Source organism: Eretmochelys imbricata, chromosome 5, assembly GCF_965152235.1.
Source record: "Eretmochelys imbricata isolate rEreImb1 chromosome 5, rEreImb1.hap1, whole genome shotgun sequence".
NCBI lineage: Eukaryota > Metazoa > Chordata > Testudines > Cheloniidae > Eretmochelys > Eretmochelys imbricata.
Genome location: NC_135576.1, coordinates 84266366 through 84282233, shown reverse-complemented (window position 1 = coordinate 84282233; position 15868 = coordinate 84266366). Strand labels below are relative to the sequence as shown.

Genomic DNA, 15868 nt, shown 5'->3' with positions numbered 1-15868 from the left:
TCACTCCTGCTCTAGGGCCCATGTCTCTCCAAGGACTGCAGTGTCCTCTTCAGCGACACAGTCCTCCGGCCATGCCACACACTGTGCTCCCCCCACCCTTCTGGGGGACCTGCAGTCCACTGTTCAGCCACTTCCCTTACTGGCTACTGCAGTGAATTGTCTGGCCACTTCTTCATGGCCCCAGCATCCTTTTTGCCTTTGCCTCAAGGCCTCAGCCTGCAAACCCCAACAGCCAGCCAGGAGCTGTCTCTTGCTCCCCAGGTCCCTGCTTACAGCACTGCTCTGTCCAGGGTACTGGCAGTTCTCTCAGCCCTCCAGAGACACAGTCCTTCCTCCCTGGGCTCCCAGCAGAGAACTGCCTTCCTCTGCCCTGCAGCTCCCTTTTTATATTGGCCTTCTTGCCCCTGATTGGCTGCTTCCTTCAGCCCTTCTCTGATTGGCTGCCTCCTGCGCAGCCTCCCTAGGACTCTATTAATCCCTTAGACCCGAGTGTGGGGCAAGCACCCCATCACACTTAGCAATGAGGGAGCTCACTTGGTGTGGCAGAGACCAGAAGTCAACATGAAATTAGAAGAGAAGGAGGTTGAGGAAAGCTAGGGCTTAGTAGAAGGAAGGTATGTCAAGGGTTTTCAGCACACTATCCGACTCAGTAGTAGGCTTGCGTCAATTGCTGTCATATGATTTCTTGAACCATTCTGCCTTTCCCTTTAGAAAAAATGTAGCTAAGATTGGAGGATTCCTAGTGCTGCTATATGCTCTTCTGCAACCATCTCCAGAGCTTATACACCCAAGAAATCTGTCAGAGTCCTGACCAACTTTGCACTTCCTACTTTTCCTACTTCTCTTGATTCGGTGTCCAATAAAAGGGTCTGAGTCTGAATATGTCTAACGTCTAGATCCCTTCAGGAGTATCTCATGGGAGAACTGGTGTTATCAAACCTGGAAAGTTTTCACTGTTATGAAATATGAAGATAATCCAGAAAGAAGACTTTTCAAGGGCTCCCCTTATTATTGAGGAATGGCAGGTGAGAGAAGGCTCTCCTATCCCGTTTAAATTCAGAAGATTACAGATACCACCAGAACTCAAGTACTCTGCCCCCAGAACAAGCAGATAAGTATATAAATAGCTGTAGGTAGTTCGGGTTAGGAATTCTCAAAGGTCATTTTATGCTCCTATCTGTTCAGAAAATGTAATCACATACTGAAGTGCACAGATACTGCAGGCTTTGTCTTCAGAAGCTGAGTGGAAGAAGATTCTTATGCTCTAGAAAAGAAACAGTCTGTCCAGTGATTTGTTGCTGGAGTAGTTTAGTGCTATTCTGGTTCTTTCTGTGTATTTTGCAGTCAAGGTTCCTGCTTCCCTGATGGACAGAACAGAATTAACCATGGTGAGAAAATTTCCGAGTGGATGAGACTTCCTCTCACAGGTCTGCTCTTCTTCTATACCTTGGGACACTTTGGTCTGATGGCAGAATATTGAGTAGTGCTGGTTCAGAGATGAGAGTTTCTTGAAAGAGTTTGCTGACTGTCACACAGAGGATTGCACTTGACTTCCCTTGCCTATTCCTGGATTAGCAATACCTTTTCCAGTGAGAAGTTCTGAGCGTGACTGGATGTGTATTCCTGCTCCCCCCAGAAAGTTCTTGGTTTTTTTCATGGCTGGTTTCTGAAGAGGTCTCTGAATCAAGTTTGTGCAAGTCCACCTCAGCCATTTCATCTTTATATGGTCCCATCAAGACAGAGAAATCGATTCTCCTCCCTATATCCAAATGCTTCTTTGTCCTCTTCTTTTGAGGAGACCTAAGCATTGACCATTTGTTCTTCAATAGATCCTACGATTGGTTTTCCAGGTACTTGTAGAACCCATTCAAAGCTTTAGGAGCCATATCTTTAGAAACTGTAGGAAACTAAGAGTGACACATAAGAACTTCTTTCTCTTTAGGGAGAATTTTCAGTTACTATCAATGTAGCTTGCAGAATGGAGGAAGAGGTGTCCTGCTCATTTCTTTCCTTCAGTTCTGAGGTTGGGTGGGGGGGGGGGTTCCCCCTCCATCCTCTACCCCAAAACAATCCATTTAGTGTCAATTAACCTCTTGTTTTAAATATGTTATGTTGCAATGTCTCTTTGCAGCAGAGATGAGTGAGATCAGAAGTTTTACATAAATCATGCTCATAATTTATAAAAAGTTAACAATTAATTTTTTTGAGATTATAACAAGGGAAAGAAGGCTACTAGTGGATTAACAATTATTTCCCATTACCTTAAGGCCAGGCCGAACAGTTACATCCAAAATTGTGAAGTCCCACATAAGTATAGTGATTTTATGGGCTCAGTGGACAGGAGGTTCTGCCTTTGGAATTTGTAAAGTGACTACCCAGCATCTCTGGTTTTTTTCAGTGTACTTTTTGGCTATGTTTACACTAGAGACCCTACAATAGCACGGGTCTCCCATGAGCCGCTGTAAGGTCTCCTGTGTAGCTGTTCTATGCCAACGGGAGAGAGCTCTCTCACTTTGGTATGATTAAACAACTCACAATGAGCAGCAGTAGCTATATCAGTGGGAGATGGTCTCCCGCCAACATAGTGCTGTCCACACCAGTGCTTCTCTCAGTGTAATTTATGTCGCTCAGGGGTGTGTGTTTTTCACATCCCTGACCGACAAAAGTGCTAGTGTAGACATAGCCTTAGTTGACTTTGTCATTCCCTTCTGAAACTTATTGGCCATTAAGTACTCCAAATGCCATTAGGTATACTTACATTCTTTGGCTCATTGCTTGTAGCATCCACTGTCTATAAATTCTGTTACTGGATAGGAGGGAGGAAGAGAACTATAACAAACAGAATTACTAGTGAGTAATTTTCTGATGCTTAAGTGATGTTTATGTGCAGTAAAATAGTTTCACTAAAAGTGGTAATTTCTGGGAACTTGCTGTGAATGACTTCTGTGAGGTTCTTCATGACTTATGAGGAGAGGCTGAGGGAACTGGGATTGTTGTCTGCGGAAGAGAGGAATGAGGGAGGATTTGATAGCTGCTTTCAACTACCTGAAAGGGGGTTCCAAAGAGGATGGATCTAGACTGTTCTCAGTGGTAGCAGATGACAGAACGAGGTAGCAGATGACAGCACTGTCTCAAGTTGCAGTGGGGGAGGTTTAGGTTGGATATTAGGAAAAATCTTTTCACTAGGAGGGTGGTGAAGCACTGGAATGAGTTACCTAGGGAGGTGGTGGAATCTCCTTCCTTTGAGGTTTTTAAGGTCAGGCTTGACAAAGCCCTGGCTGGGATTATTTAGTTGGGGAATGGTCCTGCTTTGAGCAAGGGGTTGGATTAGATGACCTCCTGAGGTCCCTTCCAACCCTGAGATTCTATGATTCTATGATTTGAAACCCTCCCTGACTGACTGATCTGCCTGTTCTAAAAAAAAAAAAAACTGAGTTAGGTATATAATGTGATGTAGTCACTAGAAAACTGCTTCATTACCCCCTCAGCTTCATGCAGATCATTTTTCAATTTCTAACAGCGTGGCTGGTTGTGTTAGCACTTTGCCCCAGATGCAGAGAGATCTAATTTCTACTCCTAGATGATGTACTAGCATTTGAGGAGTAGAAGATCAAATCAAGGTTTTTTCTCATTTATTGCAGAAATAGCCTTACTAGTTAGCATTTTTAAGAACTAGAGAAAGCATTTTCTCCATTTCAGAACATGGAAACATGTTTTCTTTGCAACAAAAGAGGTCTGGGAAATTTTACGGCCTCATCACCACCCCAACAGGTGGCATTCATTAAATGAAGAATAGACTGAAAGTTCATTGCGATATTGTTGTAAAATACTTGTCAACTTTCTTATTATTTCATTCTTCTCTCTGCGGGGCTCTAAAATTTGATCAGAAGTCTATCAATTTTCAAATACAGGTTTGTGCGTGGTCACAGTAAATTCCCATTAAGAAATACAATAAACGTTTGCCAACAAGTACAAACCAGCCATATCAAAAATGCCAGTTTTCTCCTGCACTTTCAATGGAAAATACCTGTGGTATCTGTTTGTCTGTGCTGCTGTTGTTAGTGGTGGCCAGCAGTGCTTAATTAGTGGTTTGGCAGTTCATGGCCCCAGTACCTCTGGGCTTTCCGCATCAGTTATGAATGTGCAAAAATTGCTTGAGCTCCAGCACCTAACTGAGCAATAGTAGCCAGTATACACCTGACTTTGAATTGGTAAATTTAGTTTTATAAGCATGTGTTTAGAAGATGAACTCCTACAAGACATAAAGGCTAGATTTAGAAATTTAGCCGTACAGCTTCAAATCTTTCGGTTTGAAATGAGATATGTAATTTCTAACACATTTATAAACTTTTAAATTCAGCATTCAGTACAAAAACATACAGCTTCTTTAATTATTGTAATTACATACGATCGTGTACATCTTATCAGAAGGTTCACAGCCACATATAGTTTGTATATTGCTTGAACATCCATGTAGAAGTACCAGGAAGGAACCAAAACATAATTTTAATATCACAAGGATGCCTACAGTATCTTCTGAGCTTGCCAAGGCCGAGCAAAGCTAGTCTAGTCCATTAAAATGACTAATGGCATCCTGCCCAGCATTATTTGATGTGATATTATACCTGATGACACTAAATGCTTTTCTCATGTACTGGAACAATTGACGCTGTTTTTTTAAGTGGGAATCTAGTCTCAGCAGTCTGCTTTTCTTTTGAAATACTGCCTGACCAAACTATATGGTGCTGAATTGTGTAATGCACATTTGCATTATTTTTATTAGCTCTGTATCTATAAATAGGACTGGGAACTGCTGACATTGGCTATCATGAAAATAAAAATATCTATGATACTTTAATTAGGGAACTGGAAAATTCTACCCAACTATTCCACTGATAAAGGTATTACAGGATCATGTTAGTTGTTGACTGTGGGCCAGATAGCTCTCTCTATTCTATGGCCTGGGGGTAGGACACACATACACATGAGCATGAAAAGAGGATGCGTAACTACACTATATGTTTCCTCCTCTCTTCTCACTTTCCACCAGACTTACTGTCAGCCTTTTTTTGGCTACACTTTCATGGGTGTTGGACCCAATGGAATGTAGGGAGCACTTGTCCCCACCAATATTTAACTGGGAGGAGGGACTTTCCTCCCCCACAAAATTACCAGCCCCTTTTAGTGCTAAATATAGCCTTCAAAATGTAAACTGACTACTAGGGTTGGAAGTTGGTGTCAGTGATTTTTTTTGTATAAATTATAGCTTGCTTACAGTCCCTGTAATGGCTTCACGTGGTTGCTCTTTAGGGGTCTGCAAAGACCCAAGCAGGAACCCAATATTTTGAGAGGGCCTCCAATCAATTCACAGTTGTGATTCTTCAAGCATCCTTGAGTTCCACAACATTCCAAAACCAAGTCTTTTGTCACTAACTTCTTCCAAACTTCCCCAACGGTAGAAGGTCATGAATTTTCCACATTATATATACAATATTTTTTTCCCCCAAGTTTTTTTTATTTTTTTACAGAGGGGATCATTTGGCTTTGTTTGGAAGAAAAAGGTACTGAGATAAAATCGAGACTTTATCCCAGAAAATGTTTAAATGAGCCTACAGGATTTACATTTATCCTTGAAATAGCTATCAATTGTCACTTAACCTTACAGTCGTAAGGACCTAAGAAATCCAAGGGACAGATTGAGTGGAAGAATTCCAACCAATGGAATGAATAAATTCTGTTTTTACTGCACCACTCAATACTTAATTTTTGGTTGCAAATTCATTGTAACCTTGGTGTTTAAAATATAACTAGTACAAAACATTTGGATACCAGTGTGATTCCACCTGTTATTGCTATCTATGAGAACTGACTTCAGTAGGAATAGGAGCAATCTTTTGTTTCCAGGCATTAAATGTTATATTTTACTTCTCTGGGTGTATGTAAGTGTTGGGATGGAGGAGCAGGTAGTATTCTACTACTGGTTTCTTTAATTGATCTTGATTTTTAAAAAAGTTTAAAAATGTACAATGCCTACAGAAAACCATTTTGGCAAGGGATTTATTATTGTATCATCTGAACTCCTGCATGGGAATTTATTGAAGATTCATAAATGCTGTGGTGCAGGGGGGGATAGGATAGCTCAGTGGTTGAGCATTGGCCTGCTAAACCCAGGGTTGAGAATTCAATCCTTGAGGGGGCCATTTAGGGATCTGGGGCAAAAATTGGGGATTGGTCCTGCTTTGAGAAGGGGGTTGGATTAAATGACCTCCTGAGGTCCCTTCCAACCCTGATATTCTATGATTCTATGATTGTACAACCCAGTTACAACACACAGTCTAATCAGTTACATTGTTTTTGCAGTTCTGAAAATTACTAAACAGAAACTTCTGTGTATGCAAAATAATGTAGGTGAACCCCAAATCCAACATGGCGACACTGATGCAGCATTGCCAGTATCACCCTGCCACAATGAGAGCTGTGCAAAACTTGCTGATTTCACTTATCCAGCTGTTCAGAAAATGTTATCATTTTCAATTTAGGTAGTTCTCTCTTTGTTAGTTTCACTTTAATTTTTAAGTTTGTTCAAACTCCATGGGCAAAGGAGACACACTAAGTGGTGAATTTTATTAAGTGCTAAGCAGTATATACTTAGCAAGAGTTCCTTGGGATTAGCTTAACCTAGAAAACCATGATCAGTTTCACAAGTTACCATTACAAAACCAAAATGAAATTGTGAAACCCAGCTTCTAAGAGCACTTCACACTGTCTTGCAAAGGCAGCAAGCATTTAGTTTTGAGCTGTGACAACAGGTTTGAAGGCCACCTGAAAGTGTGCAGGCTCTTAATTGCATCATAGTGCTAGCATCTTAACATCACAATGCTATGTGATATAGTAACAATGGATGTGATATGATGTTTTGATTTGATTCATTGAATTCAAATGGGACTTGTTTGAGCTTGTTCATGGGTTGTTCTGAACTGCTCATTCAGCCATTTTGCATGCAAAGTTATATTTGTTGGTTAAAATGTAAATGTACAGAACATAAATGTGATTGGAACACTGACTTGCCAAAAGGGGAAATAGAATAAGATATTTTTTTTCTGAAACCAAAATAGCTTGCCTACCACTTTAAAAGAAACCTGAACCATATTGTTTGTGGTTTTTCTTAACATATAGGTACTTAGCACACTGACTTCCTGTACTGACTGACCAGTCAAGAGCAGCAAGGTCTCTGCTAAAATGGAGAATGACTTGCAGTTTGTTGTCCTGTGTATTGCTGTTAATAATTAAAAGAACTAGAAATATATGTTCAGAGTGGACAGCATTGTCTCCAAAATAGATATGCAATTTTGCATTACATTCCATAGAATTCAGACCTCCATTCAGAAAATAACTTGCACCATATTAAGAAATATAATCTATTATCTCCCAATAACATGTAAAGCAATCCTGTATCCAGTATATTGATCTGCTCTACTGAGGCTGACATTTTACAGGTGCAGAGATTATTACTGTTAATGAGTTACCTTCATACAGTCTCTCAGGACCAGATATCAACGAGAGAGTAGACTCTGATTACAATAAGTTTTTTAAGGATCACAGATGAAAAGGAAAATATTCTGAAGTAGGATACAGCTTTTCAGGGACCAACATGTGCCTCTTACTTGGTCTCCTGACCTGGCTTACACTTTGCTGCTTCTACATGAAATGAAGGCAGAGAGAAAAAAGAGAGAATCACACAACTGTGGCTCAGGCATTTCAAAATGTGCTGGACAAACTCATCCATATAAATGCCACTGGAAACCTGGTATTTTCTGTGCAGGCATGAGGAGGAGAGAAAGGTGCTGGGACTCCTACCTGCCAAGAGATGGTGGGTGCGAGGAAAGGAGAGACTCCTTCCATCTTACGTATAAGAGAAGAGGGGAAACAAACACACACATCAGGAACCAGGAAAGGGGAAGAGAATTAAACCCCTTTCCTTCACAGCAACCAGGAAAGCATTACAAAGCCCAATGGAGTTACAGGAACGTGACCTAATTGTGTATTAATAAATACAACACCAACAAAAGCCTCTCAGTACCATGTCTGGGTGTGACAGATTTCTGTTACCAATCTGCCTGAGGCGTCAGGTGATCAGGCTGAGGCCACAGGATCGTTAAGGGAAGAGATGACCGAACACACCAAGTGTCTAAGTTTTAAAGCTTTATTGATAAAATAATAAAATAACAGCAGAGAGTGATGGGTGCTCCCCACGTCACTCAGAGGAAGGAAGAAAGCATTAGTACCCGAAGCCCTAACCCACTTTCATACTCACACCTGCACTACCCAAGGCTGGACAGGCCTGGGTGTAATGTAAGAAGAAGAGGGGCAGAGATGGACAGGAGTTCTGTCCTGTGCGCACAGGTCGTCCAGGGTCCGCTGCCAATCTCCAATTTGCTTCAGCTCTCAGGAGGGTTTTAAACCTTAGGGTCCTTTGGGGGCATCTTAGTCTGGGATTTCTGCCTCCCCCCACTCACTCCCCATGTTCTTTGTACTGGTCCAAGCCGGCCTTTCGTGGCTTCTTCAGTTTTCCCAAAACATCCTGGCTTTAGGGACACTACATTAGTTGTTTTCCCCCTTGTCAGCCTTCACTATCTTGCTCGGTTTTGCAGCTGCTGCAGATTTATGCAGTTGAATCTTCTTTTCTCGCGGCTGGTCGGAGTTGGAATCCAGGCCCCCCACCCCCGTCTTTCTTGGCAGGCCGACGAGCGTCAGTTGTGTGCTTTGGCCTTGAGCTGGAGCCAGCGTCTTATCTTCAGACTGAGCTAGCCGAAGTGTTGAGTTAACTTGTTCTCTGCTCTCTCCCTTCTTCCCCCTTTAGCCTCTCGCAGCCTGCAAAGGAATCTTCCACTCCCCACTCACACCTTTGACCCTCCCCAAAATGCTTTGTGATGCTTGCAACAGTGTTAGCAACATGCAGTGCTGATCTGCCTTCCCAGGGAACCCCCTGTGGGGCGGGGGGGGGGGGGAATGGGATGTGACGTAGGTTTCATGCCATATATTTACCTCTAAGTTCTTTGAGAAACTAGTTGACAATGATTAAGTATAAGATTATATCACAGAGGTCACAGAACTCACAGATTCCATGGCTTTCAGAGACCTTTGTGACATTTTCTGCTTCACCCCCAGTGTGGAGGGACTGGAGCTGTCAGCCGGTGGTGACCCAGAGCTCTTAGCCACCATTGGTTTTGGGGAGACCTGTAATTCCCTGCCATCATGGGTCATGGTGGGGCCTTGGAGCTGTTAGCTGCAGTGGTATTGGAAGCTGCTGGACCCCTCCCACCCCCATTGGAGCTCGGGCTTCAGTCACTGCTCCATCAGCCCATTATTTTTAGTAAAAGTCACAGACAGGTCACAGGCTTCCAGGAATTTTTGTTTATTGCCTGCGACCTGTCCGTGACTTTTACTAAAAATAATCATGGCAAAATCTTAACCTTAACAATGATTCAGCTTTTCAGTTCTTTAATACTGTGAACTCATTTCAATATCATTTAAACTCTGAAAGCTGTTTGACATATAGACCTGGCTGAGAAACAATTTTTCCCACCCATGAAAAATTTTGAATTTTGGGGGTGAGGAGGTGGACAACCAAAAAACCCTTTGTCTCGAATTGGGAGAAAACGGTCAAAACACTGCAATTTTTCACAGGCAGGAGAACCAAAAATGGAATTTTTTGGCATGTTTTCTTGGCTGCCTGACTCCCTATACAGGCAATTGCCCTGGGAGTTGGGCCACTTGCCTGAGTTGGGCAGCCTGGCCAGCCAAGGAACCTAGGGAGCCTGGCAGTCTGACAAATGGGCTGCTCAGGAGTCCAGGAAGGCATGTAGGTGAGGTGGCAGGAAACCAGGCAGGTTTCAGTCTAAAGTTTAGTCAGAATTGACTCGTCCCCTCAGAATGTTTCAATGTAGTTGAAGCTGCATTTTCCAGTGGGAAGACGTTACATCAGAAAACGTACTGACCAATTCAGTTGACAGCCTCCTACCAGCAGTGTTTGAACCTGGGGCCTCTGGATCTAAAGTTAAAAGTCTACTTTTTCTGATAAAGGACCAGTGTGACAGCATAGAGGCAGTAGCATGCTCAACCCATTTCCTGGGGTCAGCCACTGAAGGGAGACAAACCCATACTGGATTAATGTGACTACAACGTGCAGTATGGTTTTAAAAGCAGTACTACTGAATGCAGGCGCTTCATATATTGTTTTAAGACCTCCTGTTTAGCCAGTATCCTGGCTGAATGTGAATAGTACACATTTTTTTGCACTACATTCCATGGTCTCCTAGGTAACTTTTGATTGTCCTTATCTTACCAATGAAGATAATGGGGAGAGAACATGGATCAGCTTCATAACCTAGTATTATGTAAAATAAATAAGAATTGCACTTGAATTCCAAACACATAAGGACACAGAACCAGGATTTGACTTTTTGCCACAGGTCCATTAAGATGAGCACTCTGTCTGGGGCAGTAGCTATAAAGAGATACTTCAGAGAGAGAAAATCATTGTTGCGTGCATAACCAACAGTGCAATGCTTTATGTATCCACTGCAGACTTTGCATCCAGAAGCATAAAATCTAATTTGCTTAACAAATATTAACATAATTAATAAAATTAAACTGCTTTTTAAAATCCTGCTCTGTTGTTTGAACATGACTTATAGTTAAGGTAAACTTTTTTCACAGTTATTTTTAGTAAAAGTCATGGACAGGTCACAGGCAATAAACAAAAATTAACAGAACCTCCTGACCCATCTGTGACTTCTACTAAAAATTAAGGGGAGGTTTGATGGGGGGACAACTGAAGTCCGAGCCCTGCTGTGTGCGGGGCAGGGTCCAGGAACCACCGCCACTGCTGAGAGCTCTGGGGCTCCCTCGCCACCCGCAGTAGCAGACAGCTCCATGGCACTCCTGCCACCCACAGTGGCTCAGAACTCCGTGGCCCCCATCCCAAGGCTGAAGTGGAAAATGTCACAGAGGTCTCTGAAAGTCACAGAATCCATGACCTCCATGACATAATCCTTACTTATAGTAGTAAACACCACAAGCTAATTCAATGTTTCTCTTTTTATTTATGCTTATCTTAACCTGCTATTAATTTCAGATAACCCCCGCCCCCCAATCTTTGTATTAGGATATAGGATAAAAGAATGAATAATCAGTTTTCACTGTATCTACCTATCTGCTGTTGTCCACTTTATTTGAGGTACTAGAGAGACGTAAATACAACTGTTATGTACAAGAGCTCTGTCTCTGACTTCACTAGGCTTTGGATCAGGCCGGCAAGTGCACAAAAGTGCATGCATTCAGAGCCCTTGACTCACTGAGGGAAGGTCTACACTACTGTTTAATTTGATCTAACTTACTTTGCTCAGAGGTGTGAAAAAGACACCCCCTCTGAGCAAGGCAAGTTATAATGACCTAAGTGCTATCCACACTGGCGTTATGTCGGTGGGAGACACCCACCCGCTGACATAGCTTCCACCTCTTGCGGAGGTGGAGTAATTATGCTGACAGGAAAGCACTCTCCTGTTGCCATAGAGCGTCTTCACCAGAAGTGCTACAGCAGCCAGCTGCATCAGTGCAGCTTTGCCGATGTAGCACTTCTCGTGTAGACCTGCCCATAGTATGCCTGTTGGGCACAACACAGGATTCTGCTGCTCCCTAGCAAATAGCGCCACATGTTGGAATTTCCTTCTCCCCCATCCCCCCCACCCCCCGAAAGGAAAATGACTTCAGAAAATTCAAAACAAACTTTAGAAAATTCCATTTTATAAAATTTACACTAAAAGTACATGAGAGTTTTAAGGGAAGTCCTCAAAAGCTGGGATGCAGATTTAGCCCTATTTCCTTTTGGAAAGCTTGTAGAAAATATGATTTTTTTTCCAAAATACAGATGCTCGCTACTAGTTGAGAATAACCTTTGATATTTCTCTTGTCATTTCAGAATCAGGGAAAGGGACAACAATGGATCCTATGCTCTCTGTCTGCTCAGTGAAGGAAAAGTACTGCATTATCGTATTGACAGAGACAAGACAGGAAAGCTCTCTATACCAGATGGAAAAAAGTTTGATACCCTCTGGCAGGTCTGCTAAATTAGTCAGTTGGGTAACTCTCATCATGTTTTTATAGCACCAAATAAGGCAGTTTCTGTTTTACTTTACTGCACATCTGCAATCTTTAGCTAATTGGCCACATATTTCTAACTTAATTTTTAGTGATTTTCATCCTTTAGGGGAAAAGGGGGAAGTAGTTTTTAGTATAGAAGGCTATGTAAGTGGTACAGGTAGTTGTTGTTTTTTAAAAAATATTTTGACTTAATTTAAAATTGCTCTAGTTATATTTAAAGAATTGTACATTTCCTTGAATGAAAAGGCATTTTCATTTGTAAAAACAAGATTAAATAATAGCTCTATGGCATTTCTGTAACATCCTTTGTGACAAGCAAAAGGCAGAACTCTGGTATGGTAACCACAAAGGGAATAGTTTAGGATGCTAGGCACACATAATCCTCTTTAGCTCTGTGACTCGCTAGCTGGCAAACTGAGAGATACAGCCTGCCCAGCATTACCAACACTGTCTGTCTAAATCCTGGCCCAGATTAAGTAATCATGGAATGGATTGCTGATTATACTATAGTCTGTAATAAAGATGAGGCACTGCAAGGAATAAATATGGGTAAATTGAAAGCACTAAAGAAAATGAAACAGTAGCAGATTTCTGCTGCCGCCTATTGTTTAAAAGTATATTAACACAAATTGTTATAACTGTATGTGTATAATGTAAGTCTATAGTTGTATATAGTAGTTAGCCTTTCCCTTAACTATGCATATCCTTCCTGCTTAATGAAAAGCTGACAAAAATGCTGATTTACTAGTGTTCTCCACTATTGATGAGGAGACCTGTATGGGCAAAGCAAATTCTTCCACCACAGACAGATACTGGTGGGAGGCAGGATTTGCCTGTGATCCTGGAGCTGTGTAAAATAAATAAATGCATACACACACTCCTTCCCCCCCCCACACTCCCTCGCATAATGAATATGTACTATAGATGCTGTGCACACACAGGCACAATTTAGAAAGATAGGATTGAGAGAAAGTACTGTGGTGGTCTGAACAGAGCTGCAAATCCTGCCTGCATTCCCCCATCCCACCCCACAATAGAGAGTAGAATGACTGTGATTCCACTGTCTGTGTGCAGGTAAAGCCACCCCAAAATGCGAAGGCCAGTTCTAATAACAATACATGTCTTATTAACATCACAGTAGTGTCTACAGGCCCAGCCAAGGGACTGTACAGGCATACAGTGAGAAGCAGTGCCTGCCCTGAAGCATGTGGGCATGACAGACAAAGAGTAGGACGGGAAGCAGAGGCACAGAAAGGTGAAATGACTTGTCAAGAACAAACAGCAGGTATTACTGCCCATTATTTTCCTTCCTCCATTACCTTCTGACATTCTCTCTTCTTTTTTGCCCTGGTAGTTAGTTGAACATTATTCATACAAACCAGATGGGCTGCAAAGGGTCCTCACAATTCCATGTGCACGTCTTGGCTCAGAAAATGGTAAGTTATTCAGATGATTGTAAAACTCTAATGTTCCTGCTACAGATAAGAAGAGGTGTGTGCATTTTCTTCATTACAGGAATAGGAACATGCCGAATATTATAAAGAATTGCTCAGGGATAATAGTGATATAAGGTATAGTAAGTAGTGTGAGAAGGTGTGGGGAGATTCTATGTTATATAGAGCCATATTCTTGCCTCCAATGAATGTTAATCCTGATGGCAATTAGTCACAGAATCATAGTTGGAAGGGACCTCAAGAGGTCATCTACTCCAATCCCCTACTCAAAGCAGGACCAATCCCCAACTAAATCATCCCTTGCTATCCGCAAATATTTTAATTCTTCTTGGGATGGTTTCTCTTTCTCAGGAGGTGAAGTATTGTCTGCAAGCTTTTCAAGGCCAGTAGGCCTGGCAAGTATTCTGTCTAGTCCAGAAAGCAGAAAAAAATTCTGGGCCAGGTTCTTAAGGCTAGTTTATATAGCAATAGGGGTTGAAAGTCTCAACAGGTCATAAAAATGGCTTTTTCTTCACTTGAAAATTAGTTCTCATCAGAATACAATATTGTAGCATGGTGATAACTAGCATGGTGTTGAACATGACTTACCAATCAGTGTAGACAGTGATTGTTGTGTTCAATATCTCATCAGTTGGTCATAAGTAAAACCTATTGGAACCATAGTATGTAAAATCAGTAGTTTGGTAAGAGGCCATCCACCTGCTATTTTTCACTGCTATATTCCCCACTATTGGTAACAATGGCAGCAATCTGTATGCTTACAAAGTCATTCTTATGTGTGATTTCCTTATAGCTAACATCATTTTTGACACCCGTCCGCCTCCACTTCCTGGAACGCATCCTAAGGTAAGAGTAAGCAGTAGCAGTAATGCTTATGTTTAAGAAAAGCAAGTGAGATCCTTAGTATTTCTTAGCATTTTAGGAACTTTAATGAATGCATGCTCAGTTATATGCAGCACATAATTTCCTGGGCTTGTTTTATAGGCACAAGATTCAAATATTATGATCTATCATATGAAAAAGCTACACTATGGCAACATTACTGGCTAGATCCTGCACTACCTATAACAGCAGAGGGGGAGCTGAGATACTGCACAGTGCATCTTCTGTTTCAGGAACCTGCTGGCTAAAACAGAATCACTTTGCTGAATAAGTACAAACTATTTCCACAGTTAACACTTGTTGCTGACATCTGGTTTTTCAAAGTCTGATCCAACATGCGCTGAAATCAGTAGGATTTTTTCCACTGACTTCAGTGAGTGTTGGGTTGGGCTATAGCTGACTGGGAGGCTAGAAGCACCCTTGTTTGACCACAAACTATGTACCCTTTAGGATATGGTTTGCAGACAGAGATGACAGCCAGGCCCATGTGCTGGGCTGTCTGGAAATATTCTGCCCTGCTGCTTCTGCAAAAGATGAAGAGGCAGTCAAAGATTATCTAGACTTTCTTCTTTTTTCTCCTCATTGCTGCAGGGGGCAGGATTTGGCCCCAAACTTGAAATTTTAATTATACAAAGCACAAGAAATTCATAATTGAGGTTCACACCAAACAAAACTGCCCTGCTTGCCCATATGGACTGCAAAAGAGTCTTTAATTACATGATCGCCAAACATATGCAATCATATCACTTGTTATATTTTAGGAAAATACAGGGATACTTTCAGAGGCACAAACCTATATGCCACTAGTTTTTAAAAATATCTAAAACGTGAATCTCGTACCTTTGACACTTATGAATGTTTGACTCAGGTTTAGGATTCCAGTTAGGGAAACATCAGATACAGAAAAACAATACAGGAAGAGTCTGAAATTGTTGGGCTTTTGTGAAACTCTTTCTGGGGAAGAATGAGAGAGCCAATGTACCCAAACTAAGACTGTGTTTTAGGCCTACAGGGGCCCATACCAGCCAGAGCTTGATAAGTGGGCAGTAGTTAGGTAAACTGTCCTGGTTCTCCATGAGTGATGATCAGCTAAAAACGAAATGTCACATAAACAGGCGAGCATATAATACATGAGCCTGTGGTGAGGTGCGGGCTGGTGATAGCATTTAGGTAAACAACAGCACGGTACCCTATGTTCAGCCTTTTAGTGTTTGATCAGTAACAACAGAACATGAAAGGCAGTGGTGCCAGAGAGGAAAATGTAATATTTAAAATAATAATAATAATGTAATACCTTTGCCAAGCAACACACAAAATGTGACAATAGCATTTCTGCCTGATGCATGCATGTACATAGGCTGCTTGAATAC

General features: G+C 41.7%; 1 protein-coding gene across 1 annotated transcript in view; it reads left to right on the top strand.

The window, feature by feature from the left end:
* SYK (spleen associated tyrosine kinase) overlaps positions 1-15868 on the top strand; it is a 73976-nt gene that overhangs the window by 34135 nt on the left and 23973 nt on the right. The window contains exons 4-6 of the mRNA XM_077817425.1: positions 11981-12119; positions 13517-13598; positions 14410-14462. Of these exons, the coding sequence (XP_077673551.1) occupies positions 11981-12119; positions 13517-13598; positions 14410-14462 (274 nt within the window). The remainder of the gene's footprint in view (positions 1-11980; positions 12120-13516; positions 13599-14409; positions 14463-15868) is intronic.